Source organism: Onychomys torridus, chromosome 4 (genome assembly GCF_903995425.1).
Source record: "Onychomys torridus chromosome 4, mOncTor1.1, whole genome shotgun sequence".
Classification (NCBI taxonomy): domain Eukaryota; kingdom Metazoa; phylum Chordata; class Mammalia; order Rodentia; family Cricetidae; genus Onychomys; species Onychomys torridus.
Window position 1 is genome coordinate 11,578,049 of NC_050446.1, and position 23,109 is coordinate 11,601,157.

The following is a 23,109-nucleotide window of genomic DNA, read 5'->3' on the forward strand; positions in this document are numbered from 1 at the left end:
GATCAGTGTTCAAACTGCACACTCCAGGCTTAGGACCAGTGTTCTAATTCACTTTCCTGCCACTGTGATAGAATACCTCAACAGAGCAGTTCAGGGAGAAAGCCTCTCTGACTCCCAGTTTCCACTGTTGGGATGTCAAGGCAGCAGGAACTCCAAGTAGCTGCTTCCATCCTGTTCGCAGTCAAGAGCAGAGAGAAATGATTGCTTGCATGCCTTCCTCGCATGCTTTCTCCATTCCTAGTGTCAGAGACCCAGACCAGTGAGTGGTGGCACCCACAGTGGGCTGGGCCTTTGTACCTCAACTAACTTAATCAAGAGGACGCTTTTGACTTGATCTCGCCCAGTCCTTCTTAACCTTTCTAATGCAGCTGCCCTTTAATACAGATCCTCATGCTGTGGTGAACCCCAACCATACAATTATTTTCATTGCGACTTCATAACTGTAGTTTAGTTACTGTTACGAATTGTGATATAAATATCTGTGTCTTCTGTTGGTCTTAAGTGACCCCTGTGAAAAGGTCTTTTGACTCCCCCAGGGGGTCGTGACCCACAGGTTGAGAACTGCTGAGCTAGACAGTCCCTTTGAGATGGAGACTCCCTTCCCAGGTGATTTTGACAATTGAAACTAAACATGGCTTTAGCTAGCTGTGCGGCCTCAGGCAGATGAACACCCCCCCCCACACACACACACACTCCCCACTCTGTTCTTTTTTTTATGTCTGTATCTTGGTGCTGAGTATGGAGCATCCATGTAGAATGTGCTCTGCAGGGCAGGCCTGTCCTTTTCACTCTGGCAGCATGCCATGAGCCCTGCAGAGGTGGTGGGGTCTCCACGGCCTTTAGGTTGCCTCTCCTGGTAGGTCTCTTCTTCAGGCTGGAGAGGGCTGTTTCATCGTGGTCAGTTGGTGTCAAAGCCCTACAGAGAAGTGGCTATGGTGGGACCACTTGGGCTGGGCCTGAAAACTCCCCTCCGTGATGTTAGGCTTCCTGGTGGCTCACATGCACACCCCCCCCCCCCCATCCTTGTCATAGCTGAATGACAGATGACAGTGAGCAGCTACTCAGGCTTCCTGTCCGGCTGAGCCTGGGGAGGTGTGTGGGTTGGAGGCTGTGTCCTGGTGCTAATGTGATTTCAGCCAGATTAGATCCGTGGGGAGCTGGTGAGCAGCGAGATGAGCTGCTGATGTTTCCAGCACAATCTACTCTGGGTCCCCCACCACCGAGGTCCCAGGGTTGTTTGGCCAAGAGGTGGAGCCCAGGGAGGGTCAAGGACAACAGGAGGTGCTGGCCTGTGCCCTCTCTGAACGTTTTAAACAAACACAGTGGCCTGCTGCTTGCCACCCTTAGAGAGCCCTGTTATTCACAAGAGCACTCACCAGACTTCCTCTGAGCTTGAGTGTTGCTTCAGGACACTGTGAGGCCCCTGACTTCCCTGTGAAGGCCCCGAAGGCCATGCCAGGTCAATGAGAAAACGCTGTGTACCCTTGATGCACCCTTGATGGGTGTCCATCCTTGTTCCGTTGGCTAAGAATGGGGAAGGTCTGCCTCCGTGCTGTCTTTTGCCTGGGCCTCACTCATCTATAGTCACTCAGGCTGTGTCCTCTGTGCTGAGACAGCCTGCAGAAGCCTCAGCCCTCTCTCTTTCTCTCACCTCCAGCCTTCGGGACTCTGTCTAGAATCTAAGCAGTGTAGTCTCTGCAGTGTAGGAGTGAGTGGCTCCAACTGGTGGGACTTAGCCTCATGGCTTCCTGGTACTCGGGCAGTGGGGGAAGAAGGTACCTGAGCTGCAGACAGCTGCCTGCTGCCCTGCCTCTGTGGGAAGGGAAAGAGATGGACAGCCAGCATAGTCCTGTCCTTCCCAGCCAGGTATTCCTCCCCACACCCCGTCACCCTGGGCCTCAGTTTCCCTAATTGTATAGTAAGAGAGAGGGGGTGGGATTTAAGGGTGGTGTTGGTAGACAGGGACAGCAGGTGACCCTGTGCCTCACAGAACCCTTTCATCTCAAGTGCCCTCCACTCTGAAGCAAATAATGGCTGGTTCGTGGCCTTTGATGCGTCTGCTTGTGTGCCAAAGTCCTTAGCTTACTGCCTCAGTTTTCTTTTGTGTTAGATAACATGGCTCATAGCACAATGGCAGTGACTAAGAACATAAGTGAACAGGGTGCAGGAAAGCTGCATGAAGGGAGGCAAGGTGGTGTGCATGCTGCTTTGTGGTAGAGCCTCATGTTACTGTCCCAGACCTTTGTCCTTGTCCATGAAGACAGCCCTTGCCTGTGTGGCTCTTTTCCAGGGGTGGTGCTCTTGGAGGCTAGGTTGCTTAAGTGGCCACTGGTGGGGGCGGTGGTAGGGCGGGTCTAGGCTGAGACTGGGCTGCTGGACAAGGGATCCTGGTCTGTGCTGAGCCCTGAAGAGAAGCCTGGCCTGGCTGACCATGATTATGGTTGGGACCTGTGTAATTAACTCCAAAATGGGAGGCTGGGGAGGAATTAAAATAAACGCTTAGTGGAAATTAGAGAGGAGCTGTGGGCAAAAAATAGTTGAGCCAGGCTGGAAGCTCAATGCTCCTCCATAGGGCAGGGGGTGGCGCCTCCCCTCGTCCCAGTTTCCAGGCTGGGCTGTGTGTGCGTGTTGTGGCTTCCTGCAGTTGCCTTAACTGTGTCTGTCCGCTGCCTGCTACCTGTAGTAGCAAAAATGGTGGCGGTGACCAGAGGCTGGGGATGGAGCCTGAGGGTGATGATTTCCCTGGGCTTCTGCGGGAGACTGTGCCCCAGGCTTCTCTTTCAAGACTCTGGTGGCTGCTGGTAATACTTGCTGTTGCTGGCTTACAGCAGCCTCATTCTAGTTGTCTCTCCCCGCATCCATCATCACGTGCTCTTCTGCCTGTGGGTCACACTCTCCATCTTTCTCTGTAAATCCTTTAATTGTGATAGATAAACATTTATCATCATAACCATTTTTTCCTTTGTTTTGAGTTAGGGTCTTTCTGGATAGCCCAGGCTAGCCCGGAATATGCTATCTTCCTGCCTCAGCCTCCCAGGCGCTGGGACTGCAGAAGTGGGCCACTATACCTAGCTCTACCTTCCCCATTTCTAAGTATGCAGCTAGATACTTTAGCACACATATAGCAGTGTGTGTGTGTGTGTGTGTGTGTGTGTGTGTGTGTGTGTGTGTGTGTGTGTGTGTGTGTATGTGTGTGTGTGTGTATCCACCACCAGGATGGCTCTTTCCCAGATTGCCACCAATGGACATTAACCTAGAAAGAGATGTGATAGCAATATCCCATGTGGTCCTGGTTGGACCCTCCCCTCCCCTCTTTCCTTATATCCTTTCCTCTTTATTCTCATTCATATTCTCTCTCTCTCTCTCTCTCTCTCTCTCTCTCTCTCTCTCTCTCTCTCTCTCGACAGGGTTTCTTTGTGTAGCTTTGGAGCCTATCTGGAACTCATTCTGTAGAGCAGGCTGGCTTCGAACTCACAGAGATCCTCCTGCCTCTGCCTCCTGAGTGCTGGGATTAAAGGCATGCACCACCACCACCTGGTTCCTTTTTGTTTACTATAAAGGCCGTTCTGGTTGTCCTTTATGTAATATGATGTGCAGATTGGTTGGCATCCGTGATAATTTCTTGACTGTGCTGCGAACATGTACGATGATGTCATTGTTTCAGGGAATGCATGCTCAGGTGTTTAGGGATGAAGCATACAGTGTGCACAATTCATTCCAAATGTTGTTTGGAAGAAATTACTTAGGGTGAGATAGAGACAGACAGACAGACAGATGCACGCACGTACGCACGCATGCACGCACAGAGTTGTGTGACACAGGAACCAGGCCAGTATCATCTGTAAATGATGACATCTCAGCCAGGGTGGTGGGCAGAGGTAGTGGTGGCACAGGACAGGGGCTCTCAGCACAGCTTGGCTTCTGTCCCCCTGAACTTACCAGAGGGGACATTCTCTGCCTAGCAAATACTTCAGGAGCACGGGCCACTGTTTGCCATCACTCAGACAAGGTTCAAACCAGGAACCCCGGTGTTCCAAAGTCTGTGCTGGAGCCTCCTCCCCTCTGCCCTTCAGTTTCTTTAAACTTAAAAATTTATCTCCCCCTCCCCCCCTTTTTTTTAAAAAAGACAGGGTGCTTATGTTTAACAGTCCTGGCTGTTCTGGATCTTGCTTTGTAGATCAACCTGGCCTCGAACTCACAGAGATCCGCATGCCTCTGCCTCCCGAGTGCTAGGATTAGAGGTGTGCATCACCACCGCCTGGCTTGTTCCTAATTTTAAAGTGTAATTAATTAATGTGTAATGTATGTGTGTCTGTTTATATGTGCACTGTGTGCATGCAATTCTCACAAAGGCCAGAAGAGGAAGTTGAATCCCCCTGGAACCAGAGTTACAGGCTGTGTGAACTTGGTCTGGGTGCAGCACATGCTCTTAACTGCTGAGCCATCTCTCCTGACAGTTTCTTTACAAGGACTAGAAGTTGACTGTCTTGTCACCCCTCCTGTAAAGTCAGGGTCAGAGCTGGCCTGGAGCTTGGTGGTGGAGATGGAGCCAAAGAGGAGGCACCCTGACATTGGTTTGGGAGTTACAGCCTTTTGTTCTTAAAGTCTCCTGCTGTGTCCAGCACAGCTCCTTTCCAAGGGCTTGGTCGTCAGTGGCACAATTCCATTACTGGCTTTGGCTCCTGTGAAGTAACAAGTGTGTGCTGCAAGGAGTTGTGGGTACACATACACATGAGCATGATGTGCACATGCGTGAGGTGCTCATCTGTCGTGCATGTTGACTAGAGGCCAACATGTTTCTTTGCTGCTGTGACCAGCATTGAGATGCACAGGATTACACCAGGGCAGGGTATGGGTTAGCCGGCTGTGATTTGGTGTCATCTGCCACGTGCAAACTAACATGAATGGAAGATAGCGGCCTCCGCCTGGGGGTACTGAGGCTGCGGTGGTTCTGAGCTGCAGCACACCTCCCCAGCCTGGAACAGGGATTTCTCCCACTGCCAAGCTGCCTCTGTCTGCGTGGGCACGAAAGGCAGGACCTTGTGGCTGCTGTGATTGGTGTTTTCTGAGATACTGCCCTCTTACTGATGCCTCTTTTTTCTCTCTAGTTCCTGTGTTTGAAGAATATTCGCACCTTCCTCAAAGTCTGCCACGACAAATTTGGACTAAGGAACAGTGAATTGTTTGACCCCTTTGACCTCTTTGATGTCCGAGACTTCGGGAAGGTGAGTGGGTTCCTTGACATATGCTTGCACTGGGCCATAGCAGCACAGGCTGGCTGCCTGCCAACCCCGTCTGTTGCTCTGTGTCACGGATGGGAAGGTACTGAAACCAGGTTTGTGTGACAGGGTGGAGCTGGAGGGCAGATCTTCCCTCTCTCAGTCAGGGGTACCACCCATGTCTAAATCTGGGGGATGTCATGAAAGCTGAGTGCGCTGGACCTCCCTTGGTGAGGGAGAGGAACCTGAGGCCAGACAGATGCAAAGTCCACAGAGGCTGCGACTCATTGGTGGCTTCCTGATGTGCATGGGTATGGAGTGACAGTGTTAGGTGCCACCAAAATATTGGTAACTCATTTTTTGTTTGTTGTTGTTTTTTCTGAGACAAGGTTTCTCTGTGCAACAGCCCAGGCTGGTCTCAATCTCACAGAGATCTGCCTGTCTCTGCCTCTCGTAAGACAAAGTCTAATATAGCTCAGATTAGCCTTGAACTTCGTGTGTAGCTGAAGATGACCTTGAATTTCTGATCTTCCTACTTCTACTTCCTGGGTTCTGTGGTTACAGGTGTTCATTACCTTGGGTTTATGCAGTGGTGGGGATCGAACTCCCGGCTTCATAACATGTTAGCTAAGTGCCTTGACAACTGAGTCATGCCTCTAGCCCTCTGTCCCTTTTTTTTAGGTCGGATCATGACTGTAATGTCTTTCAGGTGGGGCACTGAGAGTTGAAGTGCAGGCCTCCTCAAGCCTCCATACTGCCCGCCCTTCCCCCACAGCTGCCTTGGCCTCTGAGCCTGCTGCTTTTGCCTGCTGATGGAAGAGGCAGAGGCAGGCATTGCCTGACTGCCCTGAGGATCATCCTTAGGAACTGGGTGTTTGAGGAAAAGGCCCATGAGTCCAGGATGTGAATGAGAGAGCAAACTTTGCAGTTGGGAATGTTGAGAGATCTATTCCCCAGGGGCTTCTCTGTGACGTGGTGTTCAGAGCCAGTTTAGTGCTCAGGACTAGGCTTCTGGGAGCCACTAGCCCCAGCAGGTCTCCTCTGTCTTGGGAGTCCCCTCTTGAGAGTCTGTTTCTATGAGCATCCAGTTTTTAGAGGTTTCTTTTGGTATTAAAAGCATAGAGGTCACTGCAGCTCTAACTCAAGGAGGTCTCTAGCAAGCAGCAGATCTTGGCACCATGGGTGTGGTTTGTCAAGTATGCAAGATGCAAGAATGAAGGAGTCATGGAGGCTTGCACCAAGGTTCTAGAAAGCTGCCAAGGCCAGGTAGTGTGTAGTAAGGTCTCCATGTGATGCATGGAGGTCTTGGCTGCAGGGCAGGTGCAGGGAGTTTGATGCAATATCAGGTACATACAGAATTGTGCTTGCCTCTGCAGGGGTGTCTGGATGGTGCCTTGCTGGTGTCCTGTCTTATGAGTAGTAGCTTCTCAGTCTGATAGGTCTATTTGGGACTCTTTCTTGGTCTTGTTCCTACAAGTGGTCGAGATGAATTTGCCATAGCACTCTAGGAAGGAGGAGCTTATGGCCTAGACAAACACACACACACACACACACACACACACACACACACACACACAACCTAGACATTGAATAACCATATAGAGAAAAAGATGGGACAATCTAAACAAACCCATGTTTAGTTCAATGGCACAGCCCTGGAGTGTTCTGTGTATAATTTCATGTAATTTCATTGTGATTCTAATTTGCTATGGCGGAATGCATGATGTAAGACACATAAATCTGGATTAAGCTCTCATCATCCGATCGGCCAACTGTGTGGTCAAGCTGTTTATGAAGAAGGGTTGCCCTTGTCAGTGTCAGCAGTTTTGACAAGACAGCTTTGACCCTTCAGTGAGTGCACTGTGTCTGCTGCATGTGGGTGTGGAGGGGCTTCACCAGGGGCTTTCCCCCTTGGCCTCTAGCCTCGTCTGCCTGGCATTGCTCCAGCATGTGCTTATGGGAAATGGGAGTGGGTTGTAGGCTTGGACCTTGAGTCATAGGGTGGGGTGCTGGAGCTGGAGGTGACCCTGCAGTGCAGACCTTGTAGCCAAGCTGAGGGGTGGGGTCCAGCCTCATGCTCTGCCCTACAGGAGCTCATATGACCAGCAGCCCACCTCTGTCTGTTGCTGCTTCAGACCCTGTCCAGTCCTAAGGGTGGGCTGGGTGGATCAGGCTCCTCTGTTCCACTGCTGGGTGAAAGGATACCTAACCCAGTGCCTCCAGACCAGCGGCTCATAACCCTCCTAATGCTGTGACCCTTTAATACACTTCATCTTGTGGCGATCCTCCAACCATAAAATTATTTTTGTTGCTACTTCTTAACTGTAATTTTGCTACTGTTATGAATCATAATGTAAAAATCTGTTTTTTTCCGTTGGTCTTAGGCAACCCCTGTGAAAAAGTTGTTTTATCCTAAAGGGGTCTAGACCTACAGGTTGAGAACCACTGCTCTAGACCCTTGCTATGTGAAGCTGTGAGAGGTGGAGAGAGAGAATGGATTGGGAGTGGGAAGTGCCCTGCCAGGCTGGCCATTGTAGTGTCCCCTCAGATAGAAATTGATGCTTCCATCATTGACCATCAGTGCTAGTAGGGACCAACCCAGACTGTCACAGGGAGGTGTCAGCCTCTCCTTTTGCATCTTCCAATTATTTTGTTTGTAAAAGATACAACATTTGCACCTTTGGAGGCTAGAGCCTGGTAGCTAAGCTCTGGAACTCTGGAACCCATCAGTGTGGGTGTGTCTCTGCTCTGTCTTCACCAGGATGCAACCTTGCGGATGCTCCAAGCCCCATTTGTAGATAGCAGGGAGCACTGCTTTGAAGGTCTGTCCAGAAGAAGATGAATCTTGGTACCTGCTCTGCCCCTGCAGCCATCTTTGGTCCCTCCAGCCCCCTGGTTAGCACATCTCCACAGAACTAGACAAGTTTAAGTGCTAGAGTTGTGTACCTGATGTGTTACACTGAGCAGTTAAGATGCCCAAACAGGCTGTCAGAGGTGGGGCTGGCCTGGCTGGGTTTTCTGGTCATAGATCTTGAGGGTCCTTGTGCTGGGCACGGTGGCTCTACCTTATGTCCTTAGCCTTTCCTCTTCCACTGGGGCTGAGCTCCCTGGGAGGCCCACCACCTCTTGGTTCTGTTCCGTTTTCCTGGTTTAGAGTAGTGGAGAGGGAGATGCTCGGAGACTCCACAGGGATGAGGGAACCTTGACCCCGTGAAGCCTACCTGGTGTCTCCCACCTTTGTGCCTTCTCCCCTTCTGTTCTGTTGAAGTTGGGCTAGCCTTGGTGAGCGAGAGCAGGGCTGTCAGTTTATCTGGGTGAGACCTGACTCTTGCACAGTCTTGGTCTCTTGGACCTTTGGAAGATCGTGGTTGGCTCTTGAGGCATGGCTTGAAGGATGCAGCAAGGAAATGAATCCTTAGGTTCTTGTCATTTTTAGTGTAAGTGTTTTCTTCCTGCTCTTGGTCCTTCACCCTACTGGTTCCAGCAAGTACTGAGGGCTCCAGAAGTTAGTTCCGGAAGTGTCTTTTTGGCTGCCTTCCCTGGTGTTTTTCCGAAGAGTTACATTAAAGATAATAGGTTTTAGTTCAGATAAGTCCTGTCCGGAAGATTGCCAGGTTGGCTGTGCTGCATGGCAGCCAGGCTGTGACTGCTGGGCCTGGCGGTGAGGTGCCTGCCCACTTAGTGATGTCGTCTGCTGGTCTTGTCCCGGCCATGTGGTCTTTTTCATTTCCGTGTGTCCTGTCTGGGCCATTGTCTGTTCAGTTGCTGGAGCCCAGGGTGCGAGGGATGGGGACACGCTATAGATGGGCGTCCCATGGCTTCTTTCTGGGTGTTTAGAACAAAAACAACCCCTTTGGAAGTTTGGTAGGGGCCCTGGAGAGGATTCTGTTTGCTTTCTCTGAGATTTCAGCTCCTAGACATCACATCACATCACATCATCGGGATGGTAGCGGCGTTGCTTCCTCCCTGGGATTTGGGCACTGTGTGTTTGTTAGTCCTCTGTGCTGACCTGTCTCTTCCTTCTTCCAGACTGTGGAACAGGAAGTTGAGGCTCACAGAGAGTGGCCAGCTTCCTGCTCAGGGTCAATGGCCGGGTGCCTTTTTTTTTTTTTTGCTTTTGGATTCCCGCCTTTTCAACTCGGCACTGGGAGGTCCAGCTCCATTGCCTGCTGAGCTGTGATGGTCCCTGAGCCTTACTTCTGCATCTGTCCAGTCACTGCTGTGCCATCTCCTGTGTGTAGGAGGTCCACAGCCAGGCCTGCATTGTAGAGCGCCCTGGGCAGTGCTGGAGCAGGGGACAGAGAGGGACAGAGACCTGCCACTCTTTGTCTGTGATGGGAGCCGTTACTTTTGAGCATTTTAACCTGCCTCTTTAGTTGAGGTGAAGGTCACAGGGTCGCAGAAGGTAATGTGTGTGCTTTGAAGGGTCAGGAATGGGAAGGAGGGAGGAAGGCAGGAAGGAGAGACAGAGAAAGGGAAGGGTCATGGGGTGGTTTCTGTCAGGACTAATGGCTAGCTGAGGTGCCCATTTTAACGTATCAAAGCCGTGTCAAAGTGGTTGACAGAGGCCTGAGCCTCTGAGGTGAGGAGTCTTGGAGGAGGCATGGACTGTTCCAGGAGGTCTAGTCTCACTAGGGACAGGAGGCTGATTGTTCTCTTGGAGGAGCTGTGGTTTCCAGAGTAGTCCCTAGGTTACTCTTGCATGTCCTAGCTGGGATCTCACCTGGAACCTGCAGCCCCACCAGGTGGTACTGTTGACACCAGCCTGATTTCAGATAGTCAACTACTGAGGGAGCAGCTGGGTGGGTCACATGGCGGTGTACTCCTAATCAGTGGGTCCCTTGATTCACTAGAAAAGTCACTGCATTCCATACTTCTGCAGCAGTTGACCTGGTCCTCACCAAGACCTGGGCGTGGACGGACAGGCCACTACATGATTTTGGCATTGCTTATCCAGGTGCCTAGGCTCCACCCAGCAGCCTCTGAGCCCCAAGTCCTCTCACTTCCCTGGAGGTCATGGCTGCTATGTGCCTGTCACTGGTGCCACATGTTGAGTCCTTTCTCCTCAGGAGTGCCTGCATCCCACAGGAACCTGAAGGAATGGGAAGTAGGTAGTGAGGAGGCCAGACAGTGGTGTGGAAGTCGGGGGCGGGGTGGGGTGATTTGGGAGCTACAACACAGTGTGGAGGTCAGGGGGCAGTGTGGAAGCTGGCCAGCGACCTGAGTAGTAGTAGCAATATGCCTGTGCCTCAGGAGAGGTGATCCAGGGGATCTTCTGAGAGTGTAGGGCACTGGATAATGCCTGTGACTTGGCCAATGGCAGGCATGCTGGCCAATGGCAGGCACGCTGGCCGGACACGTCCCCCCAGCTGTGGATTTTTGGCTTCTCCCACTGAGCCTGGAAGTAGGGGGATGGTGGAACCCTGTTGGATTGATGCAGCCCGGCCTTTCTGGTGTGGCATTTTCGGAGACATTTTGCTTAAAGGAAGAGTTCTGAAGGAGCTGGAAGCAAGAGTTTGAAAGCTTGGTCTCATTGCACCAAGGATGTCTGTCGCCTCCAGGTCCAGCCTGGTGGGCGTCAGAACGGGCGCAGCTGAGTCGCTAGTGGAGCTGGCTGTGCTGTGGTGGTGGGAGGCAGAGCTTCCCTGCCAGTGCCCTGCTGTGCTTCTCAGAGCCTTCGGGTCTCTGCCCTCTGACCCCCCATTCCTCCAGCAGTTTATGGGCCTCGTGCTTACCCCCTGGCACTGGGTGCCCCTCTCCCTTCTGATCCCAAGCAGGCATCACAAGTTCATCTAGCACTTTTCACAGAGCCCACAGTACGGCAGGCCCTGCATCTGGCAGCCAACTGTAGCTGACACAGAAGGAAGAAGCCTGCTTGCGTCCTCCAGACCTTTGTTTTGTCCCCTGTAATAGCCGTGGCCCCTCACTTTGACCTACCCTCTCCCACAGTCACCCGCTGCTCTCTGCCTCTGAACTTGACACAGAAGGGGGATGGGTGGAGGGGCGTGTCTGCTGGTATTTCCAGCAGCTAGGTAAAGTGGAGCAGCTGAGAGTTTTTGAGTAGAAGCAGACCCCAGATGTCACTGGGCTCGACACAGGCTGCCTCCCATGTTGCCGCTGTAGTGTTCAGTCTGTGAAATGGGTGTAAGGCTCTTCCTTCCCTAGGAGCTGCTGGAGGAGGAGACCAGATGAGGCAACTGCATGTCTTCCTGTGGTGTGCCCTCTAAGTGGCAGCTCTTGGGAGTCACGCTGGGATTGTACCAGTGTTGACCAAGTGGGCAGGGGTACCCCCGTGGCCTGTTCCAGCTGCCTGGAGCGCTGGCCTTACCAAGCCTCTGATGTCATGTCGCACACCTGCCGTCCTGCCCTGCTTACTGTCAAGTGTGTGGAGGGATAGTCTCTATAACTTTGGCGCCAGTGTGTATGGATGGGTCTCCAGCCCTATCTGGTCAGAGATGAAAGCAGCAGTAACCATGGTCAGACATCCCTGATCTCCACACCCAGGCTTCAAGCCTCCTTGCGTCTCCTCATTTCCCCCTAATATTTGTTCAGGAAATTTGCTGAGTGGACTTCGTGCTCTCCCGAGTTACCCGCTGCCTGATGGCTCTCACCGGCCCCTGCTGGGCCAAGTTCATTTGCACGCCTTGGCTTAATGCTGTCTGGGAGGTACTTGGGCCTTTTTGCAGCATCCATTCCGTACTAATTACTTATTAAAATGCAGCCACCATGGAGCGGAGCAGCCTCAGGGCTCCAGGCAGAGTCCTGGCAGGGGCTGCTGGCAAGGGCTTTCCAGGCCCTGCTTGGAAGGATTTCCTCCACACCTCTGCTAGTGGGCGTCACTTCAGGAGTTATTAGCCCACCCTTTCAGAGGAACTTGCTGATCAGACACACACACACACACACACACACACACACACACACACACGCACACGCACACGCAAACACACACACGCACACGCAAACACACACACACACACGCAAACACACACACGGTCTGCCTCTGCCTTTCAACCGCCAGTGGGAGCATTGTGTCTCCATAGTCCTGGGGATGGAACCCAGGGCCTTTTGCCTGCTGGACAGGTGCTCTCTACTCCTGACTGCACCAGTTTTGAGGCTTCCACTTTGCCTGCTCTTTCAGGCAGAAACTGCTTACTTCTTGCCTGCTGGGAAAGGAGGGGAGGTGGAGGATGCTTCTGGATCAGTAACGGAGACCCTGCTGTCAACACTAGCTTTGTGAAGAGCTGTGTGTGGGTCTGCTGGGCTTGCTGGGAAATGGGCAAAGTTTGAGGCTGCAAGCTTGAGTCTGAGAGGAGTCCACAGCTAAGGATTGGTACCTCTTTTCCAGTGTTGGTGATGAGGGCCAGGACTGTTTTGGAGGCCATGGTGATGAGTTAGGTGCTGGTACCCACTTGGGGCTTATGACTCTTGGCATCCTAGGAGTTGCTGAGGGCAATAAACCAGAGGGATGGGAGCAGAGGGAAGGGCTGGGGAGCTTGTGGAGGTCTGGATCCAGATAGGAAACCAAATCGGTATGCTGGAGTGCAGGTGTGTGGCACAGGAAGGTCCTGTGGGCCTAGGCTTCATGGACCACCCAGCACCGCTTATTGGAAAAGACTCCTTACTCCATGGAGCAGGACTGGGCAAGAGTTCCTTCTGAGCTGTGAGAACTTGGGTGGCCTATGACCTTCTCCTAGGCTTTTTGAAGCTCATGTCGGTAAAGGGAGAAGCTTGACTGATAGCACTGATTAATCCTGATTGATTGGTAATAGCTTCCTGGAACAGTCAGTTATGTTTGCTGAGGCTCAGCTATTGATGAGTGATATCTGCCCCAGCTGAAGGTGTGATGTGGGCCCTGTGTCTTATGTTCATTCTTGTGGATGAGCTAGTCTCATACTAGTGGTCATTTGTAGAGTGGGTCCTCAGGCAAGCTCTCATGGTTGAGATTCAGCCCCTCTGGTAAGAGCAGGCTCATATGCTGGATGACGTCTGCAGCGCTTATGGTGTGTATGGAGTTAAACAGAGAAAACCCGATTTTTGGCAACTGGCATGGTTCGGTGACCAGATGTAGTGGCTGGGTTTCCTGGTCTTCCTGGTGGGGGGTGGGATGGGCATTGCATGGAGGATGGGCCTTTCTGTTGTGTCCTCTGCTCAGCTCAGCCTGTGCCAGGGCACACAACCTCAACTATTGGAAAGGCAGAGGCCCAGGCCCACTGCATGGTAGTGGGCCATGGTGGGGCAGCAATGGCATGGGTAGCCGAGCTGTTTATAGAGGACTTCCTAGTAGAATTTCTGGTTTTGATGGGCGGGGTGGAAAGCTCAGAGCTGCATGTACAATGGACAGGAGGCTGGGGATATACAGGCCCAGCAGGTGGCCAGCTCCGTCTAGTGTAGGCAGGACAAGGTGGGGGGGGAGCTTGACTGAAACATGGGCATCAGGGTTTAGTAAGGACACTTCAGAAAGCATGTGTAAAGCCCTGCACAGCCCCAGGGTACCTGGAGACAGCTCTACCTGTGGACCCCCTCCCTCCTCACTTAGGATTTGGCTCTGAGGAAACAGGAACCCACCCCCAGGAAGCGGCCAGGGACAGACTCTGGATGTGCTACGGCCATGGTGTGTCACCGCGTGTGTGCACATTACTGCTTTCTTTGTACCTCAGTTTCTCATGTAGTCTGCAGGGCCACCCTTCCTGTCCTGTGCGCATCCATTAAGGAACGAGTCTCTGCTGTTTCTTGCTTTGGTGTCTTTCTACCCAGGTGGTTCCCACCTGGGGATGAGGAGCCTGGCTTTTCTTCACTCACCCGTGGCAACTGGTGCAAGGCTTTTTCTTTTTGGTTTTTGTCCACAGTTAATTAAGCTTTAATTGGCTAATTGTTTCTCCCCAGTGCCCCAAGCATTAATTGTGTCTGGTGAAGCTTGACAGTTTGATGTTTGTGGCAGAAAAATCTGAATGAGACTAGGAAGGAGAATAGAAAAAATAGCAAAGTGTAAGTGGCTCCCTGTGATGGTATCACTTCTGGTCACCTTGGCAGACCTTTCTCAGGGTACGTTGCTTGTTCTAAAGGTCAGTAGGAGTCTGCCACCAGCTTGTGGCCAGCCAGTGGCAGCCTCAGCTGTGAGGTCAGGCCTTCTGGGTGGTGAGGCAGTCTCTCTGGACTCATGAGATGTGTGCTGTGAACTTGGAACAGAGATCCCTGTGGTGCTGTAGAACACTGGGTCCGAGCTCTGGATGTGGGGCACCGTGCCTGATTGCCTGCAGTTGGGGAGCCTTGCTGATCTCCTGAAGTTGAGATGATGTGGGGAACTGTGCTGAAAGTGTGCTGTTGGGGTGATGTGAGGTTCCATGCCCAGTCCTCTGTAGTTGCGGTGATGTGGAGCATTGTGCTGAACTCCTGTAGTTGGGGTGATATGAGACACTGTACCTGATCCCTGGTGATGAGAAGTATGAGAACCCTGGGCCCCCTCTGCTTTTGGGCATTTTCTCAGTTCTGGTTCCCTCTTCTCAGATATGTCTAGGCTTTTTGTCCAGTTGACAAAAACCAACTAGCAGAGTCTGCCGAGCACACTTGGCTGCCCTTAGCCAGAGGTGCATACTGCACGGCCAGCTGCTGGCAAGTCGAGTCAGCTCATGTCCTTGTGAGTGAGCACTTGTGGACTACACTTGGCAGGAGCTTGGCAGGTCTGGGCAGGTCAACTGAGATGACTTGTGCTTTCCCAGGCCTGGGGCCCAGTGGGGGAGGGGTCATAGTGGGGGAGCTGCAGGCACCTGTAGGGATGTGGTAGGGCTAGTTTTGGTATTGGAACCCCAGGATGCTGAAGGATGGAGGCCCAATGGAAAGGAGTTGCTGAGTGTCTGAAAACAGGGCTGCTTCTTGAAGGAGGTTTGGTGCTTGGTGTGGCTCAGTGTGGGTGTATTAACATGGCTGAACTGGGCGATTCACTCATGGGAAAACTCTGGGCAGGAGGTTGGGGCTACCCTTGCTCATGTTGGCTGCAGGGACTGGAACCATCCTTAGCCATGGTTGAACTGTGACTGTTATAGGTTCTGCTTGGCCTTCTAGCCATGATAGTCCTCCAGAATCGTCTATGGAAGGGGGTGCCATCCCTGTGGTATCAGTGACATCCTCATGTAGTCCATTGACGGTAGCTACTGTGCCCTGTGAGACTTGTCTTGAGGTGCGTGCGTGCGTCCCCATGTCTCCTCAGAGGTGTAAGTGGTTATAGGGCGTTCATTCCCTCTTGGTTCACCACCCGAGTCCACAGACCGAGACTCTCGCGCAGGTGCTAGCTCACAGTAAGAAGGGCCTGAGCTCCGGGGTGGAGTCTATGGCTATAGTCCTCAGATATTTGGTGAGAATATGTGACCAGGAGCCTGGCCTTGTGACCGGAGGGCACATCTGAAGAACCATCCATCCATCCCTGATGGAGTCCTCCAGAGAGGATGGGTGGTGAGGAGACAGCCTTCCAGGTCCCTGCTGTCTCAGACCCCAACACTTGGCTATCTAGGTCTTTTCATGTCCACAAGGTTGAGGGCAGAGGTTTGGAGGAGACCTACTGAGTTGTATCCTTAGCTTTGTCCCCTCTAAGGATCCTTCCAGAAGCCCCCCCCTCTTCTCCTCTTGGGGCTGTACATTTCTAGAGATTACACATATTAAGCTAATGACATTGTTAAATAATTAGTTTTCTCACTTTTTAATTAATCAAAGGCTAATTATGAGCTTTATCTCTAATTAGAGTTTCTGACCCCCACCTGATGGCTGTGCATCACACAGAGGGCCCTTGAGGCCAGCCAGGAAGGGTAGGCACAAGTTAGGCTTTGGGGTGGGTGTGATTAGGGTATGTGGAGTCCCTGAGACCTTCAGGGGCCCTCACATCAATGCTTTTCACTCTCAACAGGGGGCACCTGTGTGGCTGGTACTTGTGTCATATGGCTGGTGCCGCAGAGGGAGCTGCCAGCATTGGGCTACAGCCTGGAGCCTAGTTGGGCCTTTGTGTTTGCAGCAGGGTGGGGTTGGGAGACTTCTAGAAGGGCTGGCTAGGCACCCAGAGGATAGGTATCTGCATAGATCTTTCTGGCTGGCTGGGTGGGTAGATGGAAAGGGCTCTGGACACCTCTGTCCGGTGACCAGAGTCTCTGTGTCATTGGTTCCCAGGCAGCCCAGTGCTACCTCCTGAGATGACTGGATGCTTCAGTCTGTGGCGGGAGTGACACAGTGCAGTGCCAGAGTGGTGAGACAGCCCTTAGGGGGCTGCCAGCCAGTGCGAGGCCGTGGGGAGCCAGGCCTGCTTGGTGGCCTGTTGTGGGCTGGAGGCTGAGCCAGCTCCCTATACTGGTGTGTGCCTCCGCCTCCAGGTTTATCCTAAGGCAGCCCTAGCTGGGGTGATAAAACAAGGCTCCGCCTAACTTGTACTGGCAGATCCCTGACTGGCCTTCCTTGCTATTTCTTCTCTTTGGTTTTTCAGGACAGGGTTTTCTCTCTGTAGATTTGGAGCCTGTTTTGGATCTCGCTCTGTAGAGGAAGCTGGCCTTGAACTCACAGAGATCAGCCTGGCTCTGCCTCCCGAGTCCTGGGATTAAAGGCGTGCGCCACCGCCGCCTGGCTTCCTTGCTGTTTCTTATCTGTGGAGATAAGTGGAGTTGAGTCCAGTAGAGTCACCTTGGCCCAACCTGGCTTGATGAGTACCTGCCAGTCCCTGTTCTGCTTGTGGTTAGGGCTAAACAGACCTTTGGCCTGCTGATTTAGGGTTTGGCCAAGAGGAGTACTGGCATGTCTGGGCTGTGCAGGGACTGTGGAACACTGGCCTGGTTTGTGCAGTGTCAGGCTGTGGGATTGTTGGTTCCTGAGTAAAGGGCTAGCTGGCAGGTGGGAGAGGTGTCTACTTGCCCACCCTGGGAGGCCATAGTGTATCTCTGTGTGTCTGAGTTCCTTTGCTGTGCTCACCTTGAGCACACCCTGCCCCTCTGATTGGTGCACTGCTTCCAGCTTGCATTCAGCACTGATCTAAGACTGAAGTATTTTAGCTGGTGGCAGAAGGGTCCAAGAACTCTTTCTCCCTCCTAACACAGTAGAATATTAACGGTCCCAGTCCTGCCTGCTGTGTGCCCTCACTGAGCTTATAGCTCTTGTTCATGGCTTACAAAGAAAGGGACTTGGTAGTTTCTCTGACCACTGGAGACAGCCAGGCTCAATGTGCCTGGGTTTCTGGAGCCCTTCATCTTGGGTTGCCAGGGGTGGGCAGTGACAGGTCCAGCAGATCCCACAAAACCCATAGCCCTTGGTGTGATTCCCAAGCCAGGGGTGAGGTCCAGAATCAGGCCATCACTTCCCTTTAGTGCCCGCCTTGCAACAGTGTTCTGAAAATGAGGTTTGGGGAGGCTCTGGTGTTGGGCCCATGGAAGACTCCAGAACAGCACACAGGCAGGGTTTGACCCCTCAGTGAACAGCAGGAGTGTGGGAGCACAGCGGCATGGCCGTAAGGGTGGTTCACGGGAGGCTGTGGACCGATTGAAGGCATGTTATGAGCCAGTCTGGCCTGGAGAGGAGTGGAGAACATGAAGTGTTGAAAGTTGACGTAAAGATACAGCAGTCATCCCTGTCCTTTGGGGACTGTGGATCCCAGGGCCTGAGAACAGGATTTAAAGGATTTGTGTGTGTTAAACATGTGACCTTGGGCATGAACTTGCAGGGAAAAACTTCACCCCACCCCCTTCAGACTTATTTTATTATATTTTATTCATGTGTGTGTGTGTGTGTGTGTGTGTGTGTGTGTGTGTGTGTGTGCGCGCGCGCGCATGCAGGTATCTTAGGAAGCTAGAAGAGGGTGACCGATTTCCCAGAGCTGGAGTTACAGGTGGTGGTGAGCTGCCTGATGTGGGTGCTGGGAACAGAACACAGATCCTCTGCAAGAGCAGCAAGTACTCTTAACTGCTAAGCCACCTCTCCAACCTCATTGCTGCCCTTGTTTGAGGTAGAGTTTCATGTAGCTCAGGTTAGCCTGGTATTTGCTAAGAACCAGAATGTCCTTGACCTTATAGACCTCTGCTTCAGCCTCTCAAATGCTGGGATTGGGAGTGTGTTCCATGCAGCCTGGTCTGCCAGCCTGGTCCCCTGTCTACAATGCCAGCCTTGGGGACCTGAGAAGAGTGAAGTAGAGCCAAGGTGAGCACAGGTGAGGACTGCCACTGTCCCCACAGTAGGTGGGCTCAGGAACTCCTGCCATTCTGCTGCTTACTCTCATGCACATGCCCCAGAGGGTGAACACACCATTCCGTGAAGGCTTTGAGCTGGCCTCCGGAATGTTCCTGGTGGTGCTGTGAGCTGTAGTAACAACTGACCATGTACAAAAGGAGTCCCAGAAGCCCACCACCTGTCTGTGCTCCCTGCTGTCTCCTCTAGCTGGGACTGTGTTCTGCCTTGGTATAAGAAGCTCCAGTGGCTGAGGATGATTCCCCTCTAGTGTCCTAATAGTCTCCATATTAATTTGTTGGGAGGAAATCACCCCCTTTGAAGGCCTTTCAAGTGGAAAGGAGAGATGTCCTAATACCGTGGGCCAATCATTAGGGGAAAGCAAATTAAATCATGTTTAATGGTGTTGAGTCCCCATCGTTTTGGAAATGGAATTGGTGAAGCGGGGAAATGAGAGATTGCTGATGCCCTTTGAGGGAGGCAGAGAAGGAGAAGTGAGAACAGTGTATGTACATGGTGACTGGGGGCTAGCCTGGAGCTGGGGCCGGGCACTGCAAGTCCCTGCTTGGCTGAAGTGAGCTTGGGAGCAGTGGGTAGGTGCAGATGGTCTCTTGCATTTTCATGAGGTTGTATGCATTCCTTCCCCATCCTGGCTTCTTCTGTAAGCAGATGCCCTACTGGGGCAGATTGCTCCTCTTCCGAGCCAAGGTTTTTTTTTTTTTTTTTCCCCCCATAAGCAAAGAGGAGGTGGTAATCACGTGATGGGGCATGGGGAGGGGACTCAAAGAAGAAGAGGCATAAAGGCCATTGCACAGTCTCAGCCTGGACTGAGTCTATAGGCACGGATGTGGCCTCTCACTGCTCCATTGGTGTGTTGAGAGGGACAGGTGTGTTGTTTTCAAGTTACTAGCAGTCCCTTGGAGATTCTGTGTCTTTGCAACTTAACACTGATAAAGTGACAGCTCCATCTCTTGTAAACATCAAAAGCCCTTCTAGCAGGGGGAAAAAAAGAAAAGAAAAAGTGTTTGCTTTTTCTCATGGTGGGCTCCCAGCTCTCTGGTAGGTCATAAATATTCAGCTTGACACTCTACCTTAGACAGCCATACCTTTCACTTAAGAGTTAGTCTCTGTTGGAACAAGTGATTGCTTAAGTATCTCTTAGGCCCTGCCAGGGCTTCTTATGGGAGAGGGTATCGCCAGGGAGACTGAGAAGGTATGCTACTTAGGTCTCTTTTTATGAAGCCGATCAAGTCACTGTGGCCTTCCTTTCCTGGTGACCTCATCCAATTCCCAGTCTCCTTTTCAAAGTCCCAGTGGTAAACACCATTAACATTGGAATCTGGGGACTCCACATTGGAACATCTAAGCACAGCCTTTAACATCCGAGGTGTAGGTCAGACCCTCTTACACAGAAGGCCACTCCCTGAGTGATGTGGCGCTGCCTGGTCCTCAGCCTCTGGTGGACACTGCTGCCCACTCTGGTACAGCTTGGCTAACCTTGTGGTTCCACCTTAGGGCTTTTGCTTCTGCTGGCCACACTCCCTAGACTGTTCTTTGCCCAGGAGGCTGCAGGGCTCCTCTCCATCCTCCTTCAGGTCTCCCTGGCCATCTACCCTGTGGGCCCACTCTCTTCTCCGCCCCCCGCCGCGGCTAGACTCCGGAGTACTTGCTCTGAGGGCATTTTACTTGTCCACTGGCCTATTGCCGCTCCGCTCACACGATGCTGTCCCCATGAGCAAGGGCTTTTCTCATTTATTCACTTTGACAAGTGGATCAGTGCCCAGCATGACTCCGTGGGTGTGCGAAGGAAGAGAGAAAAGGGAGGATGAGGAGTGAGGCTCCACGGGGAAGTTTCTAGAAGCTGTTAAAGGCATGCTTTCTTTCCTTTCTCAAGCTGTAGCCAGGGGACAGGTTCTTTCTGGAACACAGATGCCGTTTCCTGGTCACACTCTGGCCACAGCAAACAGATCTGAGGATTGCACAGTGCCTGGCTTCATAGTCCTGGTCCTCAAATGTGCCCCAGGGAGGTGATGTGGAACTCTGCTCAGTGTGTCCCAGGGAGGTGACAGTCTGTGCTCCTTATAAGTATTGTAGGAGGTGATGTGGGGCCTCCGTCCTCTGGATGCTCGGGCAGGTGATGTGGAACTCTGGTGCTCAGGGGTGCCCCAGGGAGAAGGCATGGGAGATGACAAGGATGTGGTTGTTCACTGTGCTCCAGGGAGATGACGTGAGGTCCTGTCCTCACATATGCCCCAGGGAGGGTGATGTAAGTAATGCTCTTCACCCGTGCTGCAGGGAGGTGAGATGGGGCTTTGGTGCTCAATGTGCCTCAGGGAGGTGACGTGGGACCTGCCCTCACATGTGCCCTTGGGAAGTGTTGTGGGTACCACTGTTCACTTGTGCTTGGGGAGGAGGTAGCATGGGCCCTGGTGGAAGTACACTGGGTACCTTTGGATTGGCTTTTCTCTCTGGACTGAGAGTCTAGAGGAACCTACTGACATGTCCAATGATGTGTGCATGCTCTTCATGGGGGACCCTAAGGGAGCCCTCTGTTCACTCAGAACCCTGGTTTATCTTGCAGGAAGTAGATCAACAGTGCGATGTTGTCTGCTGTCCAAGCTCCTTAGGAGTTGTACTGAGACTGCACCATGCATAGGACCCGGGCTGGCATCCTTATAGTAACTGATGGTGCAAATCGGAAGGGGGCCTTTTGCCAACATCCTCTCAGATCCTGGGCCTGACTCAGTGGGTGCTGGGGGTGTCTGCTAGATGTGTTTGGGTCTTGTGTTGGGGGCCAGAGTTTGTTGAGGATTCTCCAGCTTACCAAGGAAGCCAAAAATCCAGGCTGTGATATCCCTAGGGCTATATGTGTCCTGTACTCACCAACTTTCAGGAGTGTGTGCTGTCCATGTTCACAGGATCACTCCCAGTAACAGTATTTCCTGCTCCTGTCTGAGGTGGCCGCCTGCAGTGTTTACCTCTGGGCAGTACGACAGGCCATGCCTCGTTCTTCAGCTAGTCTCTACAAAGCTGGAAGCCAGGGAATGCCAGAGTGCTCCTGTAGACTAGGACCTGAAGACTAGTTGTGTTCTAATGAATGGAAGTGCCATGATCCCCTCGGGGACTTTGATTTGACAAGGACCAGCCTGTACTTCTAGCATAGAAATAGAAGGGTAGAGCAGGACCAGACCCGAGTCCCCACTGGCCATTCTGCAGTTGTCCCTAAAGGGGATGCATCTGACCTCCGTGCCTCTCTGTCCCTTCCCTGCTAAGTTGTGGACACTGAAGATGAGACTCTGCACACACATGCATTTTCTGCTGAACAGGTCTCATGGTGTTGTCAGAGCCTGACTACTCTTCCCTAACCATCTTATACATGGCTGCAGTTCCAGGCCAGGCCCTGCCATGGTGGAGTGTTGGGTTGCAGAATGGGCAGAGCCTTTCATCCTGGCCATCTTTTGTGTTCTCCAGCCTCTGGGAGTCATCTGATGTGACAGGACCATAGGCACTGGACTCAGCTCTGATGTCAGCCTGTCTTATCATCTCTCTCTCTCTTTTTTAAACATGGTATTTTTTTAATTGATTCATCATGTGTCCCAATCCTATTCATTTCCCAGTCCTTCTACGCCCACTCCCACCTTTGTAACCTCCCCCACAAAAAGAAAATACAAAATAAAAATAAAAATTAACACACCCCAAACAAAACAAGAACAACAAAAAAGAAAACCATCTCGTCCACCCCGCCCCTCTGGGCAACGCCCTGCTCCTCCATCACCCGCAGCCTTCTCTCACACCCTTCACAAGGGTTGTGTCTCCAGCTCCACCTTACATGTACCACTGCGTTCTCCCATCTTTCTTGTCTCTCCATCACATACTCATTCGTTGTAGTGGCATTGGAAGCTGCAGTGTGTCACGTATTCCCTTTTGCCCAAAGAGTTCTACTTGCAAATGTTCATTGCAATGAGTTGCTGATCTGGTTCAAGGCCTCTGGCTTCTGCTACAACGCCAATATGGGAGGGACCCTCACCAAGACTTCCCTCGGATATCCTGCTGTTGCCCTGAGTCATGGAGATCCTGCCACCCTGGTTCCACAGGACCAGCCCCTTCACAAGCTCATATATGGAGTAGATGTTGGGGTGGGCCAACTCAAAGCCTTAGATCTGGGCCTGGGCATATCCGGGAAGGGTGGGGCCAGCTCTCCCGTGCCCACGCCAACGCTGATGCTGTCTTGTCTTCTTAAGCATGATATACCTTCAACCTTCTGATGAGGCATCTGATGGCTTGCTGTGGTTCAGGCTAGTCTGGGATCTGGTGTCAGCTGACTTCCCATGTGTCCCCTCCCTAGGGCTTCCTTCCTCTGTGTTACAGACCCCATTGTAGCACCTAGATGGCATCTGGCTTATGCAACTTCACCCATACACCTAGGTGAAACTCCAAATTCTCTGAGTCTGGGAAGTTTGCAGCTCTGAGCTACCTTTGTAAGAGTTTAGGGAATGTTTTGTACATAGCCAGGAAGGGGACCCCTGTGGTTATGAGTAATGCTCCCTGCTTTGATGGACCTGTTTCTTCTTTGTTTTTGAGATGGGTCTTTTTGTGTTGTTCAAGCTAGACTTGAACTTGGAATCCTCCTTAGCCTCTGAGATGCTGGGATGACCAGCCTGTGCTACCATGCTGGGCTATGTGGTTGTTTATGGATGTTCTTTTC

The 23,109-nt window shown here is 52.1% G+C and overlaps 1 protein-coding gene across 6 annotated transcripts in view; it reads left to right on the forward strand.

The window, feature by feature from the left end:
- Positions 1 to 23,109, forward strand: part of Vav2 (vav guanine nucleotide exchange factor 2) — a 169,211-nt gene that overhangs the window by 32,390 nt on the left and 113,712 nt on the right. For all 6 annotated transcript variants that reach the window (XM_036185210.1, XM_036185215.1, XM_036185212.1 and 3 more), the window contains exon 2: positions 5,109 to 5,225. In XM_036185210.1, coding sequence (XP_036041103.1) covers positions 5,109 to 5,225 — 117 coding nt within the window. The remainder of the gene's footprint in view (positions 1 to 5,108; positions 5,226 to 23,109) is intronic.